This window comes from Struthio camelus, chromosome 34, assembly GCF_040807025.1.
Source record: "Struthio camelus isolate bStrCam1 chromosome 34, bStrCam1.hap1, whole genome shotgun sequence".
NCBI lineage: Eukaryota > Metazoa > Chordata > Aves > Struthioniformes > Struthionidae > Struthio > Struthio camelus.
The window spans coordinates 1,279,089-1,301,690 of NC_090975.1; the positions used below are offsets into that span (position 1 = coordinate 1,279,089).

A 22,602-nucleotide genomic window follows, 5' to 3' on the forward strand; every position below is an offset into this window, starting at 1 on the left:
ACCCAAGCCTGCAGTGCTCCCAGGAGGGAGGCCAGGAACACACCCTCTTTCCCCCGGGGCTCCTGGTCATGGTTTGCAGACGCTGCCCCATGGTTTGGAATCCCCACGGCCTGGGCTTCGCAGCACCTCTGCAGGGTCACGGCCACTTCACGGTCCCAGGCCGTTGCTGCAGCCAGCGCACACTTACTCTTCCTGTGATACCCTCGGAGAGGCTGTGCCTTTCTCTTTCTTGGCAGAAGTGTTTTGCGCATCCCTTCCCCTCTTCTCCTTCCTTGTTGCCGTTTGATTATGGCCATACTCCTCTCTGCTGATGGGGGCCAGAGGACTGGGAGTTGCACGCCTAACACCAGCAAAGTTCTGCAAGGCAAGAGACAAGAGTGCATGAAGCAGTATGACAAAAGAGCCAGCGACCCTTCAAATGCCAGGGGTGTTTTCCGGACAGAGTCCCCGCTCTGCTTGCTGCTTCTTCAACCACGGACAGCCCAGCAGTGGGATTTCAGTCACACGGTGTCTGTTCTAGGCTGAGAGACCCCCCCCCTTGCTTCTGCTTCCTAGCCTGTCCCACGCTTCTGGAAACAGCTCCCCAGCTTCAGCCAAGAAGGGTGGGAATGTCTGTTTTCTGCACAGAAAAGTCCTTACCACATGCGCTGCTCTTGGGAACTTGCAACTTTTCCCATCACAGCCAACCGCTGTCTCTGGCGTCATTGGTTCTGCCGGCGGACTCCACTATTATGTAAAGCAAAGCAAAAAAAAAAAAAAAAACAAAAAAAAAAACCCCAAAATAAACCGACTGTGTTTAGAAGCATTGAAGCATGGCACATGTCACAAGAATGGAGACTTGACTGCTAGAGCGTAGAAACCTTAGGTTGCTTGCATCTTTTAAAGGGAGATCCACAGGCAAGAACCGAATGTTCAGATGCGCACACATCAAAGGATCTGCTCAGGCCCCCAGAACACTGCCTTCCACACAGCCTCATTACCTTCATCCCCACCACGTACCTTGACTGCTCTCTGAGGTTGTTGAATGAGAGGGAGCTTGGCTGGAGGATGGGGTTGAAGAGGCCATTCCTGCTTGTCTTCCTTCTTGGCAGAGCTGCCTGGACACAGTGGGAGCGGTCTACAAATACAGAGCAGGAGAGTTGGTGCGAGCACCGGGGAAGCTGGCTCTCCATCCTGTGCTCACAAGCTGCACACCTGCTTTGGCAGCAGAAGGCAGCTCACCGTGGGAGAACTAAGTGTTTCCTCTCAAGTGTGCTCACAGCCACCTGGGGAGAGGAAAGCCTGAGCTCTAACACTCAGGTGTGGTGCCACGTTTCCTCATGGAGGTTCAGGATGCCCAGATTTAGGCCCTCCCTCAAGGCAGCAAGGCGAGGAACAGAGTCAGGAGCAGTGGCAGGGGCCTGGACACGCCAGGACCGCCCTTTCCCTCCCCCCGCTAGGCAGTTACGCTGCCTGTAGAGAAGTGATTTGGAGAGTAGACAATGGAGCCCTCCTCTTGCCCTGAAATGTCTACAGAGCCTCAGCACTGCTCTCAGAAAACAGAAAGAGCTGGCTCATTTGCATCTAAAGGGAACGAGAAAAAGGCCTGAAACTTCTGGAATCGCGAGATGCATTTGTTCTCAGGCCCACACAAGAGAGGCAAGAGAGAGAGAAAGCCAAAAGGCAAATTGCACTCAAACCTGCTGCTCAGCTGACGTCCCCACAAGGAGGCCGGATTCACGGCCACCCACCTCGGTAACCTCTCAGCATTAATAGGGACTGCTTGTCCAAGGGAAACCTCTCAGTCCCACAAGTGCAGGGGCACAGAGCCGCCCACATCCATTTCTCCAAGACTCTCACCTGGCAGGACATCCCTTCCCCTTTGCTTCCTTCCCCTGTTCTTCCTCCCTTATGTCCTTCTCATAGGCAGGCAATTTGTTGGGGGAAAGCCTGTCTCGAATAAGGAGGCATGCTGGACAAATCCTTCCTGTAAGGGTTAACAAGAAAACTCGTCAGAAGGACAGGAGGTCTCTGGCCCTTCCCAACACCACATCTTGTCCAACTCTTCATTCCTGCCCTGCCAGATTATTTCCCCAGCTACTGCTTTTCTGCTGCTGGATCTTGGCCCTAGTCGGGCTAGCTGGCAGAGATTTACCAAGACCGATAAACTGCATCCCAGGAGGTGCATTTTCCCACGCCACATGTTGCGTTATAGCCATAGCTCTAATCCCCTAGCGAGGAGGAGAAAGCCGTGAGGGTTTCCCACCTTTTGCATTAGCTGTTCTGCTAGTGGAACCAGCAAGCTCTTGTTCTGGCTTCTGCTCTGGGTGGGACTCCGCATTGCCCTCTGAGGAACCCTCCAGCGCTGGTCTCGGAGGTGCCACCTTCAGCTCTGCCCTGGAAACCAGAAGACAACAGCAGCTGCAACACAGGGCACCGCATTCCCCACACCCAGTCGGCAGGTAGCAAGAGCACGCCTGGAGAGAACTGGCAGGCACTCCTTTGGAAGAGTTACTCCTGAAGAACGTCAGGAGGAGATGAGCCCTGCCTCGACTGAGCTGCCAGGCATGAGCGGGGAAGCTGCCAGCATGGCCAGCCAAAGGCTGCAGGAGCAGCATACTCACCTTGGGAGCTCCATGACACCGCCAGGAGGCAGCTCAGACGCAGCCCTCTCTCCCTCCAGTAGGATTAAAGCCCTCGTCCAGGGATTCTGCAACAGCAGCAGAGACACGAGAGGTGAGGCCAAGGAAATGATGTTGTGGCTCCAGCAGCAAGCCTTTCTGCTCCTCAAATCACAAGCTGCCTTATACCCCTCCGGTGAAGAGAGAGGGAGGAGACAGAGCTGGGAATCAGGGCTGTGCTGGAGCCCTCTAGGCAAGTCTTTGGGAGAGCTGCTCAGCCCTCCCCGGCAATGAGGGCCTCGGCTCTGAATGCTTTACGGGATGAGTGGAGCTCATGCCTAGCCGCCAAGGCTGGACAGGTTGTGGCAGGCCAGGAGGAAGTAGGTCCCTAGTCTGCTGAGACCATTGCCAAAGGACTCTCAGGAGCACTGCAAAAACGGTACGCTTACACGGAGTAAATGACGTCTGAGGCATCCAGTTGCATCCATCCAATAAATGAAGTGCTCGTAAAATCTCATGGTGGCTTTTTTGCCTCTGATGAAAAGAATGCCAATGTCCTTGAAAACAAAGTCCACATTATATCCCATGACGAGGCAGTGGAAGAGCAAAATGAGGGTCTCTTCGATACAAGCCTTTGCAATGTCCAGAGAAACGGAGGGCTTGACCCGCAACCGAGCAAAGTTCATCTCATGAACTTCTGCCTCCCCTGCAGCAAAACAGAAGAGGAACCACGTCACTGATACAGCAGTAATGCAGTGGGGAATGGGAAGTGTCAGCAGCTCCCGCCAGTATGCTGCTACACGGCTGTCTTGTGCAGCTCTGCGGCACAACTCTTCCAAGGCGTCACCTGGGCCCTCCTTGGGAGAAGTTCAAAGCACTTTGCAAACAGAGTGCAGACTCTGCACAGAGGCCGTGTATGATACCCACACGCAATGCGCAGAGGCTTTGAAGGGCCTTAGCCCTGCTGTGCCAAACAGATGGAGTGAAAAATCAAAATGGAGGGACAGCACAACAGCCTGGAACAGGATTCTTGATGACCCCCCGTCACCGACTGGCCCCAGTACCCTCAGACCACAGCCCCAAATGCCTCCGCTTTTGGTGGCAGAGCTCTGCCCCCAGGGCACCAGCCTGGCGCTCTCCTCAATGAGGAGTGGGGTCCCTGCAAAGGAAAGAGCCACTCCAAACACAGACCCCAGCACTTGGTGCCTCACAGGCACCAGCCCTGTCAGACTGCAGCCACAGCGCTTGCAGCACTGCCCATGAATCACAGCAAGCATGGCCACTGGCAGGTTTTTGTAGAGACTTGCACCCCCACCTCTGTTTCCAGGCTGCCCACAGCAGACTTTGACCACCCTCAACTGCAGTGCAGGAATGCCACGCTCCCTCCCCCAAACCGTGTTGCAGGGCAAAGCAAGCATTTTAATCTGTCTTCCTACCAGGCATGTGCATGTCCGGAGACGTCAGCTGATAAACCTCCACAACGTGCTTGGAGAGCTGAAACCCAGGTTTGCAAGTAAGCAGCTGCTGCTTGTTCCCCACAGGCACTTTGACTTGCACTGAATAGAAGGTGCCAAGTCCAAGTATTCTGACGGACTGGAACCAGAAGAGACGAGCAGCAGCAATGAGAAGCGTTGCTCAGAGGGAAGAAATGCATGATGCCTGGCCAGGGGATGGGGATGGTGCTGTGAGCGCTTCCCACTCCCGGTGCACCAAGGGGCAGGGTGGGGCATTGGGGAAAGCTTTGGAGAAGACCTACAGCATCTGGAATTTCCCCCACCCCCGCCCCCGCCCGTCCGCCTGCCCGCCTCTTTGCCCTCTGAACAATATTGGGTGAAGCACCAGGACAGCAAACGCCCTCAGCCAGAGGAGAGCCGAGGGCTTCCCACCCCCGAGGAGAAACCCTGAAAAATATTCACCCTGGCTGTGGGGAACAGAAAGAAGGCCCCGAGGGTGTGGAAACTTTTCTCAGAGTTGAGCTGTGCTTTCTGTTTGCACTCAAGGGCCAGAGGTGCTCAGGGCCCTGTTGGTGCACTGCAGAGCCCTCCACAGCTGGGGGGACGGGTGCTCAGCTTTCCATGGAAGGGAAGAACAGTTGTCCTGGCTGGCACAGGATGTCAGGGCTATGGAAACCACTAGGGGAGGAGGGGAGGAACACGATGCAGGCCCCACCTTTGTCTTCAGGAACTCCCCTTTAATGTAATTAGACACACCGCCCCAAACAGCAGCGATCTCTGGAAAGCAAGAGACACACCTGTCACGCTTGCAGTCAGCAAGCTCACGAGTCTCCAGCGCGTGCCTAGCCCAGGAGAGGATGGGCGCGCGAGGGATCAGACAGCTGCCCTGCGAAGGGGCAGGTGCCAAGTCAACCCCAGAGCCATCAGGGACGGTCAGCCAGGGCGCTTGTGGCAGCCCCAAGCCCTGTCCAGCCATCCCCCACAGGCCCCAGGCTTTCCGCCTCTGTTCTGGTCATTACAACGTCTGGGTTCCCAGAGCTTCGTGTTTCTATGACAACATGTCTGCAAGAGCTCCTGCAGACCCTACCATCAGCAGTGAGCAGTCGGAGCGTTGGTAGCGTGTGCATGCGAAGCCTCTCGCGCATGTTAAGATTGCTGACGTGAATGCGCAGGGATTGCTCCATCGTGGATCCCCCTTGCTGGAAGTTAGCACCTGCAGCTGCTGGGGAAAAACGGGCTTTCTTCTTTCCTAGGAAGAAACGCCTCCCCTCCAACACTCTCCTCCTCGGCTGCACTTCCCCAAACAGCCTCCAGTGCTGTCCCACCACCTCCCTTCGCCTTCCCTGTCTCGCTGCAGCGCAGCTCGTGCCGAGACGCAGGCAGTGAGAGCAGCCACCAGCACCTGCACTTGCCGAGGCCTCGCGGAGAAGTGTGGGGAGGGCGCCGGTGCCGTGGGGAGCTGTGGCTGTGAGACGGGAGAGGCCCAGTGTGGCTCCAGCCCGTGTCACAGAGGGGCGGCAGGGCCTTACCTCGCCCTCCCCCCACCCCGGCCAGGGTGGCCCTGCGGTGGGCAAGGGCGGCATGGGGTGTGCTGGGGGGGCCGAGCAGGGCTCCTCAGATCCTCAGCTTCACAATAGTCTGTGGCACCATCCCATCCCCGGGGTTCACTTGGTCCTGAAGGGATGTCCACAACCCTGGGATTCCTACAGTCTGTGGCACAGCCCCAGACGGCTCGGTTCCCCGGGGCCTGCCAGGATGACCACGTCCCTGCAATGCTTGGGGGCATTAGGGAGCCTTAGGACCCTCCCAGCCGCCTGGCTTCCCTATCCCAGCAGAGAGTGCAGGGTGCCTCCCCGGGGAGGAGGATGGCTGGTAACTCCTTTCTCTGGGAGGAAGCCAGGACTGGGGGGGGGTCCTTATATTCCCAGGGCTATGGGGGTGAATATCCAGGGAGTGTTTGGGCTTGCTGGAGAGTCTGTCAAGCTTTGGAAAGGGTCCTATTTGGCCGGGGCGGGGAGTCTTTGGCTTGCCTGGCTTTCACGGGGGATGTTTGGGGGACCTCTGACGGTCTCTGGGAAAGCCCTGGGTGCTGTGCAGCGATGGTGGCTCCCTGGGAGGAACCGTGGGAGGGTTATTTGGAAGGTGGAGGGGGTTTCTCACGTCCCATGGAGTGACTGGCGGAGGGGGGGGAAGTCCTAGGGATTGCAAGGGTACCGGCAGGTCTCTGGCCCCAAACGCCGCCAGCCCCTTGAGCCCCTTCAACCCTGCTGCCCCCAGCCCTCTTGCTGCCCCTTCGCACCCGCTGGGAGCTGACAGCATGGCGGCTCTGGGGTGGGGTAGGGCCATTGTCAGCCATGTTGGCTGAGGGCCGCTGGAAGAGGACGTGGGAGGACAGCAGTGGCAGCCATGTGGGCCTAAACTCCTCCTTAAACCTAGGTTGGGTAGAGGCATGGGAAGGCTATGGGATATCACAGAATCACAAAATCACAGAATGGTTGAGATTGGAAGGGATCTCTGGTGATCATCTAGTCCAAGAACCCTGCTCAAGCAGGGTCACCTAGACCACAATGTGTCCACGTGTTTTTTGAGTATCTCCAAGGAAGGAGACTCCACTGCCTCTCGGGGCAACCTCTGTGCCAGTGCCTTGTCACCCTTGCAGAAAAGAGGTTTTTCCTCATGTTCAGACAGAATTTCATGTGTTTCAGTTTCTGCCCGTTGCCTCTTGTCCTATCGCCGGGCACCACTGAAAAGAGTCTGGCCCCATCCTCTTGACCCCTTCCCTTCAGATACTTGTACACATTAACCAGATCCCCCCTCAGTCTTCTCTTCTCCAGACTGAGCAGGCCCAGCTCCCTCAGCCTTTCTTCAGAGGAGAGATGCTCCAGTCCCCTCACCATCTTTGTAGCCCTCCACTCGACTCTCTCCACTACTGCCAGGTCTCTCTTGTACTGGGGAGCCCAGAAGTGGACACAGTCCTCCAGGTGAGGCCTCCCCAGGGCTGAGGAGAGGGGCAGGATCCCCTCCCTCTACCTGCTGCCAACACTCTGCCTCATGCACCCCAGGATCCCATTGGCCTTCTTGGCCACAAGGCCACATTGCTGCCTCATGCTTAACTTGTTGTCCACCAGCACTCCCAGGTCCTTCTCGGCAGAGCTCCTTTCCAGCAGGTCAACCCCCAGCCTGTCCTGGTGCCTGGGGTTACTCCTCCCCAGGTGCAGGACCCTGCACTTGCCCATATTGAACTTCAGGAGGTTCCTCTCCGCCCACCTCTCCAGCCTGTCCAGGTCCCTCTGAACAGGCAGCACAGTCTTCTGGTGTGTCAGCCACTCCTCCCAGTTTAGTATCATCAGCAAACCTGCAGAGGGTGCACTCTGTCCCTTCCTCCAGGTCAATCCACCTCACTGTCCACCCATCCAACCCACACTTCCTGAGTTTACCTATGGGAGACAGTGTCCAAAGCCTTGCTGAAGTCCAGGCAGACCACATCCACTGCTCTCCCCTCATCTACCCAGCCACTCATTCCGTCAGAGAAGGCTATCAGATTGGTCAAGCAGGATGTCCCTTTGCTGAAGCCATGCTGACTACTCCTGATCACCTTCTTGTCCTCCACATGCTTAGTGAGGACCTCCAGGAGGAGCTGTCCCATCACCTTTCCAGGGATGGAGGGGAGGCTGACAGGCCTGGAGTTTCCTGGCTCCTCCTTCTGGCCCTTTTGGAAGACTGGGCTGACATTGGCTTTCTTCCAGGCCTCAGGCACCTCTCCCAATCTCCAGGACCTTTCCAAGATGATGGAGAGTGGCCTCGCAATGATGTCCGCCAGCTCCCTCAGCACCTGTGGGTGCATCCCATCGGGGCCCATGGATCCCATGGATTTATGGATGTCAAGTTTGGACAAATGATCTCTAACCTGATCCTCCTCCACCAAGGGAGAGTCTTCCTTTCTCCAACCTTCCTCTCTGGTCCCCAGGGTCAGGAATTCCTGAGGACTGGCCTTAGCAGTAAAGACTGAAGCAAAGAAGGCATTCAGTAACTCGGCCTTCTCTGTACCCTTCGTCACCAGGCCACCCGCCCCGTTCAGCAGCGGGCCCACATTTGCCCTAGTCTTCCTTTTGCTACTGATGTATTTGAAGAAGCCCTTCTTGTTGTCCTTGACATCCCTTGCCAGATTTAATTCCAACTGGGCCTTAGCCTTCCTCGTCGCATCCCTGCACACTCTGACAACGTCCCTGTATTCCTCCCAAGTGGCCTGTCCCCTTTGCCACATTCTGTGGACCTCTTTCTTCTGTTGGAGTTTTGCCAGCAGTTCCTTGCTCAACCGCTTTGCTGGATTTCTTACTCAGAGGGATGCACCCGTCTTGAGCCTGGAGGAGGTGATACTTGACCAGCTTGCTTGGACCCCTCTTCCTTCTAGGGCCCTACCCCAGGAGATTCCCCTAAGTAGGTCCCCCAAGAGGCCAAAGGTAGCTCTCCTCAAGTCCAGGGTTGCAGTCCTACTTATTGCCCTGCTCCCTCCTCATAGCATCCTGAGCTCCACCATCTCATGGTCACTGCAGCCAAGGCTGGCCCCAACCTTCATGGCTCCAACTAGACCTTCTTTGTTTGTTAGCACAAGGTCTAGCAGCGCACCTCTCCTTGTTGGCGTCTCCACCACCTGGGTCAAGAAATTATCCTCAACGCTCTGCAGGAACCTCCTCGACTGTTTGTGTCTAGCTCTGCTCTCTTCCCAGCAGATGCCAGGGTGGTTGAAGTCCCGTCCCCCCACCCCACCCCGCCTCAGATAGGAGAACCAGGGCCTGTGATCGTGAGGCTACTTCCAGCTGTCTGTAGACGCCCTCATCGACTTCCTCTTCCTGATCACGTGGCCTGTAGTAAACCCCCAGCACCGTGTCACCCATCTTAGCCTGCCCTTTAAGCCTTACCCACAGGCTCTCCACTTGCTCTTCATCCACCCCGAGGCGGAGCTCCGCACATTCTAGTTGCTCCCTCACATAAAGGGCAACTCCACCACCTCGCCTTCCTGGTCTGTCTTGCCTAAAAAGCACCTAGCCATCCATGACAGCATCCCAGTCATGTGAGCTATCCCACCAGCTCTCTGTAACCGCAATGAGATCATGGCCCTGCGACCGCACACAGATCTCTAACTCTTCCTGCTTATTCCCCATGCTGCTCGCATTTCAGAGAGCCAGTCGAGCATGCAGGTTTCTCGGGGTGGTGGGAGGGGAGGGGTGTGCAAGAGGATCCTCCACAGCCATGTTGCATGCTGTCTCCCCTGGCTGCATGCACCCGCTGGAGGCATCCTGACTTGAGCGGTGTTTTACTGAGTACTCCCCTTCCCCCACCTTTCCTAGTTTAAAGCTCTCCTTACCAGGCTGGCCAATCTGTTGGAGAAGACAGACACACGTGCCCCGCTTGGTAAGGTGGATCCCATCTCTCCCCATCAGCTGTCCATCTTCAAACAAGGTCCCATGGTCATGGAAACCACAACCCTGCTGCCAACACCAGCAGCGCAGCCACTTGCTTACTTGGAAAACTCGTCTCCTCCTCCTCCCGTCCTTTTCCCCTCACAGGCAAGATTGAGGAGAAAACAACCTGGCCTCCCAGACCCTTCACCACCATTCCCAGAGCTCTGAAGTCCCGTCTGATGGTTTCCAGTTTGCCTTTTGTGTCGTTAGTGCCCACCTGGAAGAGCAGCAGAGGGTAGTAGTCTGATGCATGGACAAGCCTTGGCACTCTTTGCATGACATCTCTTCTTCGAGCCCCTGGCAGGCAGCAAAGCTCTCTGGACAAGAGGTCCGGTTGGCAGATAGGTGCCTCTGTCCCCTGCAGCAGGCAGTCACCCACAACAATCACTCGCCACTTCTTCCAGGTGTTCTTCCATGTTTGTCCATGGCACGGGGTCTGTCAGGCCAGTTGCCTCCCTTGGAGCCATGCCCAGCTCCTCCTCAGCTTGGAGGGCACTAAACTTGTTCTTTAAAGGCAAATCTTGAGGAGGAGCAAGAGCCCTTCTCCTTCTACGAGAGGTCACCAGTTGCCAGCCCTCTTCAACAGTGTTATGATGCACCTTTACACACGGTGCTGAGCCCTCTGACAACTCCACTGCAGTGGAGTCAGGGGACTGCTGGAGCTGCACAGTCTCCGAGAATACCCTGCCTATCTCCTGCTCATCCCCTCAGATGCTACGCAGCCTACTAACTTCCTCCCGTAACTCCTTTACCTGCCAATACAACTGGTCAACCACAGCACACCTCACACAGGAGAGCTGACTGTCAGCCCAGGCCTCCCAGAGAGGCCCCAGGCACTCCCTGCAGCCTGGCACCTGCAGGGCTGCATCTGCTGTCCGAGGGTCTGTCTGGGTTGAAGCCTCAGACACAGCTGAGGCAGCACCTCCAACAGCCACTGGGGAACATGCTCTGCAGCATGTCCTGACCATGCCTGGGGAAGGACACACCACTGTGCAAAATCAAGAGGTGCCTTCTCTGCCTTCTGGCACCCTTCTGCAGAAACTGCTGCACCTGGTCACTGCCTCTGTTGGCTGTGCTCTAGGCCTGGCTCTTATATGGGCCTCTGCCTAGCAGTGACTCACAAGGAGTGAGCCACCCAATCAGGAGCCACCTGAAACAAAAGCCCCAACTCCCTGTGACCAGGGCAACTCAGGGAGCTCGTTAGCAGCAGCCCCACCTAGCTAGAACTTCCCAGGAGCAGTTAAGTCAAGGCCTCCTGCAGTTATGCTTGCCTAGCTCTTCCTTCCTGCTAGCAGCAAGCACTGTCTAGTTCCTCGGGGGTCCCCAGAAAGCCTCCACAACTTCCAACAAGGCCCACAAAAGGCCCAGGCAGAGCCCAGACACTGCTGCCTCTGTTTGCTGCGCTCATCATTGCTGTCTCCTCCCCTCCCTGCCTTTTATGCTCTGCTCCTGGGGAAGAGCCTCCCCCTTGCACTGCTGGTGGTTTGCTCTGGCTTCTTCCAAGCTGATATCCTGTTTGTCTGTGCTCCCTTTCAGCTGCCTCTCTTTTTCTACAGGCCTTTCCATGCCTCGCTCTTCTTTCTAGGCAGCGCAGCCAACTCTTCCTTCAGAAGCCCTTCTCCAATGTCCTGTTCAGTGTAAGGGCTGTCCTTATTGCACTAGGGACCAGGAGGAGACCAACTTCTGTGCCGCCTGCTGCGGCTGCACGGAGTGGGCAGCCCGGGCCAAGGAGTGTGCAGCATGAACGCTTGCAGAGCAGCAGCGTGTGTGTGTCTGTGGCCTGGTGCAGGTGTGCCTGAGGGCAAGGGCTTGAAAGGTGCTGGCTGCTGTGTGTGAACACATGCCAGGTGTGTGGGAAGGAATGGCCATGGCTTGTGTGTACAGAGAGGTCAGTGTGGCCAGTGGATGGGGTAATGGCGTGCAGGAAAACTCTCTAGGGACTCTTGGAAGCTGTTGTGAGAGGTGGCTCCCCTCCCGAGAGAGAAAACCCACCCTTGCTTGCTCCTGCCTTAGGATAAGCAGCTCTCCCCTACAAGCCCGCCTCCAGCTGAGCACAAAGGAGCACTCCTTCAGGGAGAGACCTCCACAAGCCCCCTCCCACCCCAGCTCCTCTGTGACTCTGGGAGTGCTTGCTGGGGTTTCTCTCCCGGCCTGGCTGCCTTCATTGGCAGTGCCTGCACTAGTCTGTGTCCTGAGATGTACCTGACACCAAGTAACAGAGGGGGAAAAAGCTTCCGAGGGTTTTATTCAAAGCAGAAAAGAGGCTACGGGACACGAGGCGGCAGCATTTCCGTAGCAGCCAGGAGAGAGTCTCCGTTGCTCTCGCTCCTTGCTCTGCGCCAGCCCCTGTCTCAGGGAGATGTCTGACAGTTACGTCCTGGGGCTGTTCCTCTCAGTGCGCCGTGACGCAGCAGCAGCAGAAAGCTCTGCGCAGAGCCCGAAGCGCTGTCCTGAGCCGCGAGGGCCATCTCCTGGGAGCTGCGTTGTCCGGGAGGGTGGCTATGCCTGTGGGGGAAGGAGAGCCATGGGCGAGGGGCTGCGTGGGCACAGGGCAAGCACTGCCTGCCCCCCACCACCAAGGGCTTTCCCGAGGGCTCATGGCCTTTGCATGGCTGGCCCCGAGTGCTTCCTGCTGCCAGCCTCAGTGCTGCTCCCTGGGCTGGGACAGGCTCACCTTTTCCAGAACATCTCTTGACTTGGGTACGTACCTGGGTCAGCCTCTGGCGTGTGCCTGAGGGAAGAGGATGACTTTTCCTCCTCATTGGGCTCACCTGCAACCTGCATGGGGGGGGGGGGGGGGGGGAGCAACAACACCCAGCTGTGTGATCTCGGCTGGTGATGCTCAGGGGGCTGGTGGCCCAGGAGGTAGAGGGGGAAAGGGTTTGGGGTGGGGGGATGCTGTGAATGGCCGTGAGGACCAGGGGAAGGGACGTGCAGCTGGCATGGCGAGGGGACGAGGCTTGTGTTGGGGCCGTAGCAGCAGGGCTGGGCTGGGGCCCGCAACAGTCAGGGGGGAACGGAGGTGTCCAGGTGCGTGGCAGAAGGGGCCTGGCTTGCTGGGTGTGGGAGGGGGCTGCTGCTGGGGCTGCCCCTTCCCTCCTCTCTCAGCATCCAGGCCCCAGGGCTGAACGCAGTGCCGGGGGTGGAGGGGCCGTCAGCCGTGTGCCTTTGGCGCTTGGAAACAGAGAGGAGCAGGCCCCTTCCCTGTGGGACACAGTGCAGAGGGCAAAGGGCTGGGGGTGACAGATGGGTGACACGGGCAGGGGAACCCATGGCATGGGGCAGCTCTCCACACCCACCCTGCACAACCCTCACACAGTGGCTCCCTTTGACGGTGGTGCCAACAATGTGCTCCTTGCTCACCTGGTGAGGAGGGCCTGCGGCCAAAGCAGAAGCTTCTGCTTTGGTTTCTTTGGGCAACGGTTGTTCGCGAGGTGGGCTGTGGCTCTCATCCCAAGGGCCTCCGGGCAAGTGGGAGGCCTCTGGAGCAGCTTCTGCAGGAACCAATGAAGGGAGAGGTGCATTTTCCCCTGCACCCAGAGGGTCTCTGGCTGTGGGGGTGGCCTCTGCCTTTGTTCCTGTGGTTGCTGATGGGGCGAGAGGCACGCTGTCGCCCGCAGCCTGAAAGCCTCTGGCCAAAGGAGATGCCACTGCCTCGGCTCCCCTGGGCACTGCTGAGGTGAGAGGTGTGCTCTGCAGGTCACCGGCTGCCTCCGTGGCAGCGTCTGCGGCCTTGACGCCAGGCGAGCAGGGCACCTCCTTGTGGCATGCCTGCGTGTCTGCCAGGAGGCTCCTGAGGCTCGGTCTGACCCAGGTCATGCACAAGGCAGAGTTTTTCTCCAGCTCCTGCCATTGCAGAGGCTCTTCCGCAGCGTCCTCTTCCTCATCGCTCCAGTCCGCTTGCTCTTGCTGCGGTGCTCCCAGGACTCTCTTTGCGCGTCGCACCTTGCGCTCCCTCTCGGGGGCATGGGCGTAGAGCCGCTCCAGCACCTCCCACTTGGAGCTCGCGTCCTTGAGGAGCTCCACTCGCGTCAGCTCCGGCTGCCACAGGTTGTAGAAGGAGTTTCTGGCACAGAGCTGAAGCGAGAGAGGGAGATTTGTGAAGGGAGCTGCTTTTGGCCACCAGGACATGCCCTGCGGGACGCTGCCACTGACGCAGCACTGGGACAATCAGGGTGTCCCAGCGGAGAGCAGCGGCTGGCCCCAGCGCAGGGAGGGTTCCCACCTGGCCCAGCCCATCCTTTGCACTCACCTCCCTGGGTCTGACATTGAGGGACCCTGATGCTGTCAGGGAGAAACGTTTCCCCTCGGCCTCCTGTTCGTGGCCCTCGCTCTCCTGGGGGCTCTGCTCCTTGCCCTTGAGACAGGCTTCTCGCAGTTGGGCCAAGCTCTGCCCGGTGCGGGCCAGGCAGCTCCTGTTGAGCTCCTCCAGCGGCTCTGTTTTGATGGAGAGCACTGCGAGATACTGCGAGGTGTTGTCGGGGTGCACACGCAGCGGCTTGCCTCGAATGCGAGGCACGATGTGCAAAGGCTCCTGTTTTCGTCCCCCGCCTGCAAGTGGCCAGCCATGTCTGGGGCTTGTGTCATCAAGACAGCTCAAGGCTGCCAACACGAGCGCCACCAGTGCGTCCTTCAGAGCTGCAGCAGGCAGTGGTGTCCCTGGCCCATGGCCCCTGCCCAGGGGAGCTAGTGCACCGGCCCCAGTGATCTTCCTTTTGCCATCAGGAGCGTGGGCATCAGGCCCTGGCCGAGCTGCGGCGGCTGGGCTTGTACCATGCTCTCTGGGCTGTTTCTGGGCTGCGCTTGCCAGTGTTGCTGGGGCAATGGTACGTGCCAATGTCCTTTGTGGCACGGCTGCCCTGAACTCCTGGCCACGTCTGGGGCTTGTGTCATCAGGACGGCTCAAGGCTCCTGCTGACAGGAGCGCCAGGAGGGCAGCCTTCAGAGCTGCAGCCGGCAGTGCGGGGCTGTGCGGGGCAGGTCTCTGGCTCTCAGCCCTCATTTTCATGAGCATATCTGCAAGGGTGCTCTGAAGCAAGCCAGCAGGCTCGGGCCAGGAAGACGACGTGGACTCGGGTGGGGCCATTTCTCTGTGGGAGCTGGCAGCGATGGCTTTAGCAGAGGTGGGTGGTACGTCTGCGAAGCGGGGCCTCGTGAGCTGAACGTCCTCTGAGACACCTTTGGGCATCCTCTCCCACTGCAGGCCTTCATCCGGGGCACGAGAGGCTGTTTCTCCTTGGCGCGTCTCAGCGCGGGGCACTTGCCTTTGGGGAGGCCTGTGGCCTCGCCGTTGGGACGCTGAGCACTTGCTTAGCACCAAGTCCTGGCTGTGCGCCATGGTGTGCAAGCATTGTGCCTTGAGCTGGTGGGCACAGGCATCTGGGGGAGCTGCGAGCAGCTTGCTCACAAGCTCCTGGCACACTTCTTGGGCACTTCTGGAAAAAGCCACCCCCAGCAGGGACTCTGGCAGCTTTGCCTCTGTCAGGCGGGTTGACCCCCGCTCCTTGCATGCTGGCATGCCTCGCATCTCCCTTTGAGGAATGGTCTGTGCTCCCGGGACAAAGCAGGAGCGTGTGCTGAGCTGCCGGCTTTTCGCAGGAAGAGTTGTCCTGGCACCAGCCTCTCGCAACATCCTTGCTTTTCCCAGGGCTGATCCGGAAGAGGCAGGCCTGGGCTCAGGCAAGCAGCGGGCACGCTCTTGAGTTGCCCGGCGGGGAGCCCGAGCTTCCCGCTTGGCTTTGTGAAGGGCAGGCAAAGGCAGATGGGGTGGCAGGAGCTCTTCCTCTTCCAGGCTCTGCCCACAGTGCAGAGCCATCGCAGCAGCTCTAACAGGCAGGAAGTGTGCCGTGGCAGCAGCTTGGCTGGGATTTGTAGCCAGCCTCTCTACTCGCTTGCTCACACTCTCCAGATTTCTCCTTGCCACACCTTGGGTGCCCAGGGCATTGGCCCTGCGTCTGGAAGAAGATCTGCAGGAGGCTTCCCGAGCAGGCAGCTTGCTTCGACATGCGGATCCTGGTGTTTTAGCTGCAGCTGCAGAGGCCTGCAGGCCTGCCTGTGCCGGCCTAGCTGCCTTGGCTGCGAGAGGTGGTAAGCGGGGCGGATGCGCTGTCTCTGCTCTTGCACAAGTGCTGCCGGGCAGTGTCTCCCTGCGCCGCAGAGGAGGCGCCTTTGGCAAACCAGCAGAGGGATGAAGAGCTTGCATCGTGACGAGAACATCCGTGACAGTGTCCTCGGCCATCTGTCATCAAAGCCCACGAGAAACGCCCAGTTACTGCTGTCCTTTTCCCCTACCCTCCATCCGGCCCGCATGCAAACTTCCTGCCACCCCGGAGGCCCGCAACAGCAGCAGCTCTCTCCCTCGCAGGCAGCTGCTGCCCTGCTCCCAAAGGCTGGGTGGGGAGAGGGCTCGTCCCCATGGGGCAAGAGATGGGCAAAGGCAGCTCCCTGGAGGACCCTGTGGCATGTCCTTGCAGCGTGCTGCGCAGAGCAGGCAGTCAACCTGCCGGGAGCCAGAGACCTCCTGGTCTCTCCCAGCACTTCCCACCTGCTTCTGGGCAGCTACGGTCAGGCAGGCAGAGCCTTTGGCACCGTTGTTGCTCAGCTCTGTACCTTTGCAATGATGTGTTCAGAGGCTCGCGAGCTTTGTTGGCCGGGAAGCAAAGGCCACCTGTCCCTTTGGTGGGACGAAGTCGGGGTCCAGCTGCGCCTCATCGCTGTGTGCAGCACCTGCTGGCCCACCTGCGGGGGGAAGGCGGCACATGATGGGGGTGGTTGCATTGGTACAAGCAGCCCCTGAAGCACAGGAAACCCCAGCCCCAAGTCAAAGGGAAGCTCATGGCCAGGCACGGCGCAGCTGCGCTTGGCCCAGAGCTGCTCTCTGACCCGCAGCACAGAGCTCACAGGCTCCATTTTCAGCCTTGCAGCATCCCGGTCAGTGTGCACCAGCAGTTAATACCCCCAGGACAGAGAAGATCATGCTTGGCTGTCTTGCCCCACCTCCCCTTCCCCTCCGTCCTCGTGCTCTCCCCCAGCTCCCATCCCTGCTGCCTGCCTCTGCCTGCCGCCCCACCGCTCACCTTGCTTCTGCGCTGCTGTGTGCCAGGGAGCCCGTCCATGGGCTGGGAGTAGGCGTTCGCCTGCCACTCCTTGTCCATCTCCAGGATCTGCTCCTAAGGGACCTGCCACTCTGGCACTGAGGGGAGCTGCTCCCTCCTGATCGAGCTGCTCTCCTCAGAGTGCGGGCCCCGGGGGACTCTGGCCCCAGCACAGTCACCACGAGCACCGCCCCATCACAATGGCCTTGGGGGCATGATGCCACCGCCATCACAAAGCCCTGGCCGTCACCATGGGGACCCCCATGACCATGGCCTAGCAGGCACCCATGAGGGCCCCCATCACAATGCCTTGGTGGTGACCTTGGGGACACCCGCATCACAATGCCTTGGCGGTCACCGTGGGCACCCCCATCACCATGTCTTTGCCTCCAAGCCTCTGGTGCCAGCTTCTGAGCACTCCTGGCAGCTGGCATCTGTGGCGCAGGATGGATTTGCCTCTGCACAGCTCTCCGCTCCCCAGGCCTTGCAGAGGCGGCCCTTCTTCACGCCCTCTACTGCAGACAGCCACTACAAGGCCACCCGTCTTGGTCGGCCAACTAATCCTCACCCTTACGCTCTCATCGTCCATCTCTACGCAGAGCTCCCCGCATTCCCCCTGCTCGCTCACAGAAAGACCCACTGCCCCTCCCCGCCTTCCCAGCGGGGCCTTCCAAGAGAGCCTGCATCCATCCACTGCAGCATTCCAAGCATGGCAGCCCCGTCTCCATGACCCCAGTGACACTGCAGGCCTGGAGCTGCACACAGGCTCCTAAGTCCTCCTGCCTGTTCCCCAGGCTGTGGGCATTAGCCTACAGGCATTGGGAGAGGTGCCCAGCTGTGCTGATTTCCCAGAAAAGGTGGGAGAGTTTTCCCCAGACTCTTCTTCTCTAAGCACTTCCTCCTTTGCGTGCATACACTGCAGTGGGCTCCTCCAGGGATTCTTGTCTCCCCATCACCCCACACCTTTTCCTTCTCCTCCCAGGCCAGTACTTCCTCCCTCCTTTGTGCATCATCCTCTCCCCTCCAGCACTCTCAATTTGGGCGCTCCTCAGCCACCAGCTTGGCCACCAGGTTGACCACCTGGTTGGCACATGGGGACAGTCTCCTTCCTAATGAAGTGTGACAACCCGCAGCCTTGTTCCTTCGCTGCACGCTCACCTTCACATCCTCCTCCTGCTGCCTGTAACCCCAGGCCAGCTCCACGTGACACCAACTCCTAGCTTACCTCCATAAAAACAGAAAAAAAAAAAAGCTGAATTCTAGTGCAGAGGTTCAGGAGAAGGACTTGTTTCTCCCCATGCTCATTACTACCCGCGGCCTTGGGGCAGCAGCCAAGAGCACGACCGTAGCTTCTGGATGCTTCCCTCTCCCACCATGCCCTGGGACAGTCAGAATGAAATGAAGCCCTGGGGTATTAAAGGGGAGCAAGGGGATTAATACCCTTAATTAATTGCAATGTAGATGCCATTTAGAGGGAGAATCACGGAAGCCAAGAGGGCAGGAAAAGCTCTTTTGGGAGCATGTCTCATGCAGCCTCCGGGACACTGGGGGCCTAGCCCTGCAGCTTTGCCAGAACCAAACCCTTTGCTTAGCAACCCCTGGGGACATGTGCACCTGCAGGAGAAGTGGGTGTGAGGTCTTCCAGATGCCTGGGGCCCTGGTGGGTTGGTTGGAGGCTGCCAGACACCTGGATCCTTGGTGAGGTTGCAATGGGGATTGGACGCTCCCAGAGGCCTGGGAGACTTTCTGGATGCCTGGGTGCCCAGTGGGGTGTCAATCCAGAGGCTGAAGCCTCCCAGACCCCAGGGTCCTCTCCCTGGTCTCCTAGGTCCCTGGTGGGGCTTCATGGGAGTGGGGGGTGGAGGCTCCCAGATGCCTGGGTCCATGGTGGGGTTTCAACGGGGTCAGGATGATGCTAGTGGGGTTCAAAGGGGGGTTTTCAGCCCCCTGGAGGGAAAGTTTGCAGCCCCTTGGCTGCTGGAGAGCCCTGCCCGGATGCCTGGGCCCCGGCAGGATCGGCGGGGCAGCTCTAGGCTGCTGGTGCAGGTGCCGCAGGTGGTGACGATGGCTCATGCGGGCTGCTGCACTGCCACTTTGAGCTGTGTCTGGCCCCTGGCGCCCAGCTGCGCTCACCGCACTAGTACCGGGGCGCTGCCTTCGACCGCCGCCATGGCAACTTTACTGGCCCCGTCGTGGCCGCCCTCGGCGATGAGGTCATCAGCGATGGTGATGTAACTGCCCGGGCTGAGTTTTGGGGCGACAGCGACTGGCATTGCAGCCTGCTGCAGCACGACCTGCAGACAGCCAATGCCGGCCTCTACGGCCTCTGGCTCATGGCCAACGGCAGCAGCAGCGGTAGCAGACTCCCCTGGATGCACAACCTCAGCCTCACCATCAGCCGTAAGGGCCCAGGCATCCGGGACACCCTCGGCCATCCCTTTTGCTCCCTGGGAATGGGAAAAGACCCAGGCATCCAGGCTGCATCCCCTGTCTCCATAGCCCCACATGACCTATGTCCCCATAGGCCCCCTAAAGCCCCATATGTCTTTAGACCCCCCGATCTCTTATTCCCCCTTATTCCACCCCCATTCTCCCTTATTCCCCCTTATTCCGCCACTATTCCCCCTTATTCTCCCCACCTGCCCCCATTCCCTCCTATTGTGCCCCCATTCCCCCATACCGCGCCCTCATTCCCTCTCCTTTCCACCTTTTTCTGCACCCAATCCCCCTTATTCTGCCCCCGTTCCCCCTGTTGCGCCCCTACTTTGCTGCTATTCCCCCCATTGCGCACCCATTCTGCTCCCATTCCCCTTATTCCCCTTTACTCCACCCCTGTTCCCCCTTCTTCAGCCTTTGGACTGCCCTTTTACCCCTTATTATGCCCCTTTCCCCCTTAGTCTCTCCCCACGTCCCCTTCTTCCCACTTCTATTGCCCACATGCCCCCTTCTTCCACCCCCATGCCCCCCTTCTCTCCCCTCTTGCGCCCCATTCCTCCTTCTTCCACCCTTCTGACCCCTTCTTCCACCTTCTTCCGCCTCCATATCCCCTTCTTCGTCCTTCTTCTGCCCCCATGCCTCGTTCTACCCCCTTCTCCCACACCCATGCCCCCTTCTCCTGCCCCCAAGTCCCCTTCTCCCCCCATCTTCCACCCCCATGGCCCCTTTTCCTGCCTTCTTTCGCCCCTATTCCCCATTTTTCTGCCCCCACGCACGCTCTTCCCCCTTTTCCCACCCCCAAGACCCCTTCTTCTGCCCCCATGACCCCTTTTTCCCCCTTCTTTCACCCCCATACCCCTTTCTTCCGCCCCCATTCACCCTCCTTCTGCCCTCATGCCCCCTTCTTCCTTCTTCTTCTGTCCCCATGCCCCCTTTTTCTCCCTTCTTCCACCCCTATTCCCCCTCCTTCCGCTCCCCTGCCCCCTTCTTCTGCCCTCATGCCCTTTTCCCCCTCTTCTTCTGCCCTATACCCTCTGCTTCCCCCTTCTTACACCCCATACCCCTTTCTTCCACCTTTACCCGCCCCCATGCCCACTTCTTCCCCCTTCTTCCACCTCCATGCTGCCTTCTTCCCCCTTGTTCCACCCCTATGCCCCCTTCTTCCACTGCCGCCTTTCCCCTTCTTCTACTCCTATCTTCCCCCTTCTTCCACCTTCTTCTGCCTTATTCCCCCTTCTGCAGCCCCCATGCCCCCTTCTCCTGCCCCCATGTGCCCTTCTTGCCCCTTCTCCCGCCCTCATGTCCCCTTTTTACTTCTTTCACCTCTGTTCCCCCTTCTGCCACCCCCATTCCCAATTTTCTCCACCTTCTTCCACCCCCATTCCCGATTCTTCTGCCCCCATGCCCTCTTTTTTTAACCTTCTTCTGCCCCCATGTCCCCTCATTCCCCCTTCTTCCTCCTCCATACCACCTTCTTCCCTCTTCTTCCACCCCCATGACCCCTTTTCCCCCCTTTTACCACTGCTATTCCCCATTACTACACCCCCATGCCCCCTTCTTCCCTCTTCTTCCACCCCTTTCCCCCTTCTTTGGTGCCATGCCCCCTTCTTCACTCTTCTTCCGTCCATATTCCCCCTTCTTCTGCCCCCATGCCTTCTTCTTCACCCTTCTTCTGCTCCCATGCCCCCTTCTTCCCCCTTCTCCCGCCCCCATTCACCCTTCTTCCCCCTTCTCGCACCCCCATTCCCACTTTCCCCCCTTATTTCCCATCCCCCGCTTCTTCCCACCTCCTTCCGTCCCCATTCCCATCTCCCCATTCTTCCGCCCCCATTCCCCTTATTTCCAGTTCTTCTGCCCCCATTCCACTTATTCCCCTTTATTCTGCCCCCAGTTCCCCCTTAGCTGCCCCCTTCTTCCCCCTTCTCCCGCATGTTTTCGTCCTTCTTCCACCCCTATTCTTCCTTATTTTGCCCCCAGGCACCTTTTTCCCCCCTTCTTCCCCCTCCTGCTGCCCCCATGTCCCCTTTCTTCCTCCTCCGTCTGCCCCTCCCATCCCTTCTCCCTGCTTCTTCTGCCCCCATTCCCCCCCCTTCTTCCACCCCCTTTGTCCCTTCTTCCCCCTCCTTCCACTCCCATGCCCCCTTCTTCCCCCTCCTTCCTCCTCAATTTCCCTTCTTCCCCTTTCTACCGCCCCCATTCATCCTTATTTCTCCCTCCTTCTGCCCCCATTCCCCCATCTTCCCCCTTCTTCCACCCCCATGCCCCCTTCTTCTGCCCCTATACCCCCTTCTTTCGTCCCCATGCCCCCTTCTTCCCCCTTCTCCCGCCCCCATTCCCCCTTCTTCCCCCTTTTTACACATCCTTTATCCCTTCTTCCATCGTATTCCCCCTTACTTCGCCCCCATACACCCTTCTTCCACCTTCTTCTGCCCTCATTTATCCTTTCCTCCCACCTCTCCCCCATGCCCCCTTGTTCTTCCTTCTTCTGCCCCATGCCTCCTTGTTCCCCCTTCTTCCACTCCGTTCCCCCTTCTACCGCCCCCATAGCCCCTTCTTCCACCTTCTTCCGCCCCAAGGCCCCCTTCTTCTGCCCCTTCTTCCCCCTTTTTCTGCCACCATACCCCTTCTTCCCCCTTCTTCTGCCCCCATGCCCCCTTCTTCCACATTCTTCTGTCCCTTTTCCCCTTTCTTCCACCCCCATACTCCATTCTGTCCCCCTCTTCTGCCTGCATGCCCCCTATTTCCCGCTCCTTCCACCCCTACTCCCCCTCCTTCCACCCCCATGCCCCCTTCTTCTGCCCCTTCCTTTTTCTACCACCCCTTCTTCCCCCCATATACCAACTTCCTCTGCCCCCATGCCCTCTTATCACGTCCACATAGCCCCCTTCTTTCCCCTTCTTCTGCCCCCAGACCCTGTTTTTCCCCCTTCTTCTGCCCCATTTCCCCTTCTTATGCCCCATGCCCACTTTTCCCCCTTTCTTCTACCCCCATGTCCCTTCTTCCACCCCCATGCCCCCTTCTTCCCCCTTCTTCTGCATCCTTTCCCCCTTCTTCTGCCTCTATTCCCCATTATTTTGCCCCCATGTCCCCTTTTCACAGAATCTCAGAATCCCAGAATCTCAGAATGGTTGAGGTTGGAAGGGACCTCTGGAGATCATCTAGTCCAACCCCCCTGCTCAAGCAGGGGCCTCTACAGCATATTGCCCAGGATCACATCCAGATGGGTTTTGAATATCTCCAGGGAAGGAGACTCCACTACCTCTCGGGGCAACCTGTTCCAGGGCTCTGTCACCCTCACAGTGAAGAAGTTTTTCCTCATGCTCAGATGGAACTTCCTGTGGTTCAGTTTCTGCCCGTTGCCTCTTGTCCTGTTGCTGGGCACCACGGAGAAAAGACTGGCCTCATCCTCTCGACACCCTCTCTTCAGATACTTGTACACACTGATGAGATCGCCTCTCAGTATTCTCTTCTCCAGGCTGAACAGGCCCAGCTCTTGCAGTCTTTCTTCCTAGGAGAGATGCTCCAGTCCCCTCACCATCTTTGTAGCCCTCCACTC

The 22,602-nt window shown here is 58.5% G+C and overlaps 1 protein-coding gene across 2 annotated transcripts; it reads right to left on the reverse strand.

Annotated features, from left to right (window-relative positions):
- Positions 1-11,762: 11,762 nt before the first annotated feature.
- Positions 11,763-18,995, reverse strand: LOC138063672 (proline-rich protein 36-like). Of its 2 annotated transcripts, XM_068923426.1 has the most exons (6): positions 16,593-18,995; positions 16,126-16,254; positions 13,769-15,754; positions 12,880-13,593; positions 12,225-12,294; positions 11,763-12,021 (listed from the first exon to the last, which is right to left on the reverse strand). In XM_068923426.1, exons 1-6 carry the CDS (start codon positions 16,668-16,670, stop codon positions 11,909-11,911), a joined length of 3,090 nt encoding a protein of 1,029 aa, XP_068779527.1. In that variant the 5' UTR covers positions 16,671-18,995; the 3' UTR covers positions 11,763-11,908. The 2 variants fall into 2 exon arrangements, with proteins under 2 accessions (XP_068779527.1, XP_068779528.1); XM_068923427.1 differs by lacking the exon at positions 12,225-12,294 and having other exon boundaries at positions 11,954-12,021.
- Between the last annotated feature and the right edge of the window lie 3,607 nt (positions 18,996-22,602).

Coding starts and splice junctions, on each gene's coding strand:
- LOC138063672 (XM_068923426.1), bottom strand. CDS start 16,670: ATGGACAAGGAGTGGCAGGCGAACGCCTACTCCCAGCCCATGGACGGG. Junction 16,255..16,592: donor CACAGCAGCGCAGAAGCAAG/GTGAGCGGTGGG, acceptor TTCCCCCCGCAG/GTGGGCCAGCAGGTGCTGCA. Junction 15,755..16,125: donor CTGAACACATCATTGCAAAG/GTACAGAGCTGA, acceptor CTTTGATGACAG/ATGGCCGAGGACACTGTCAC.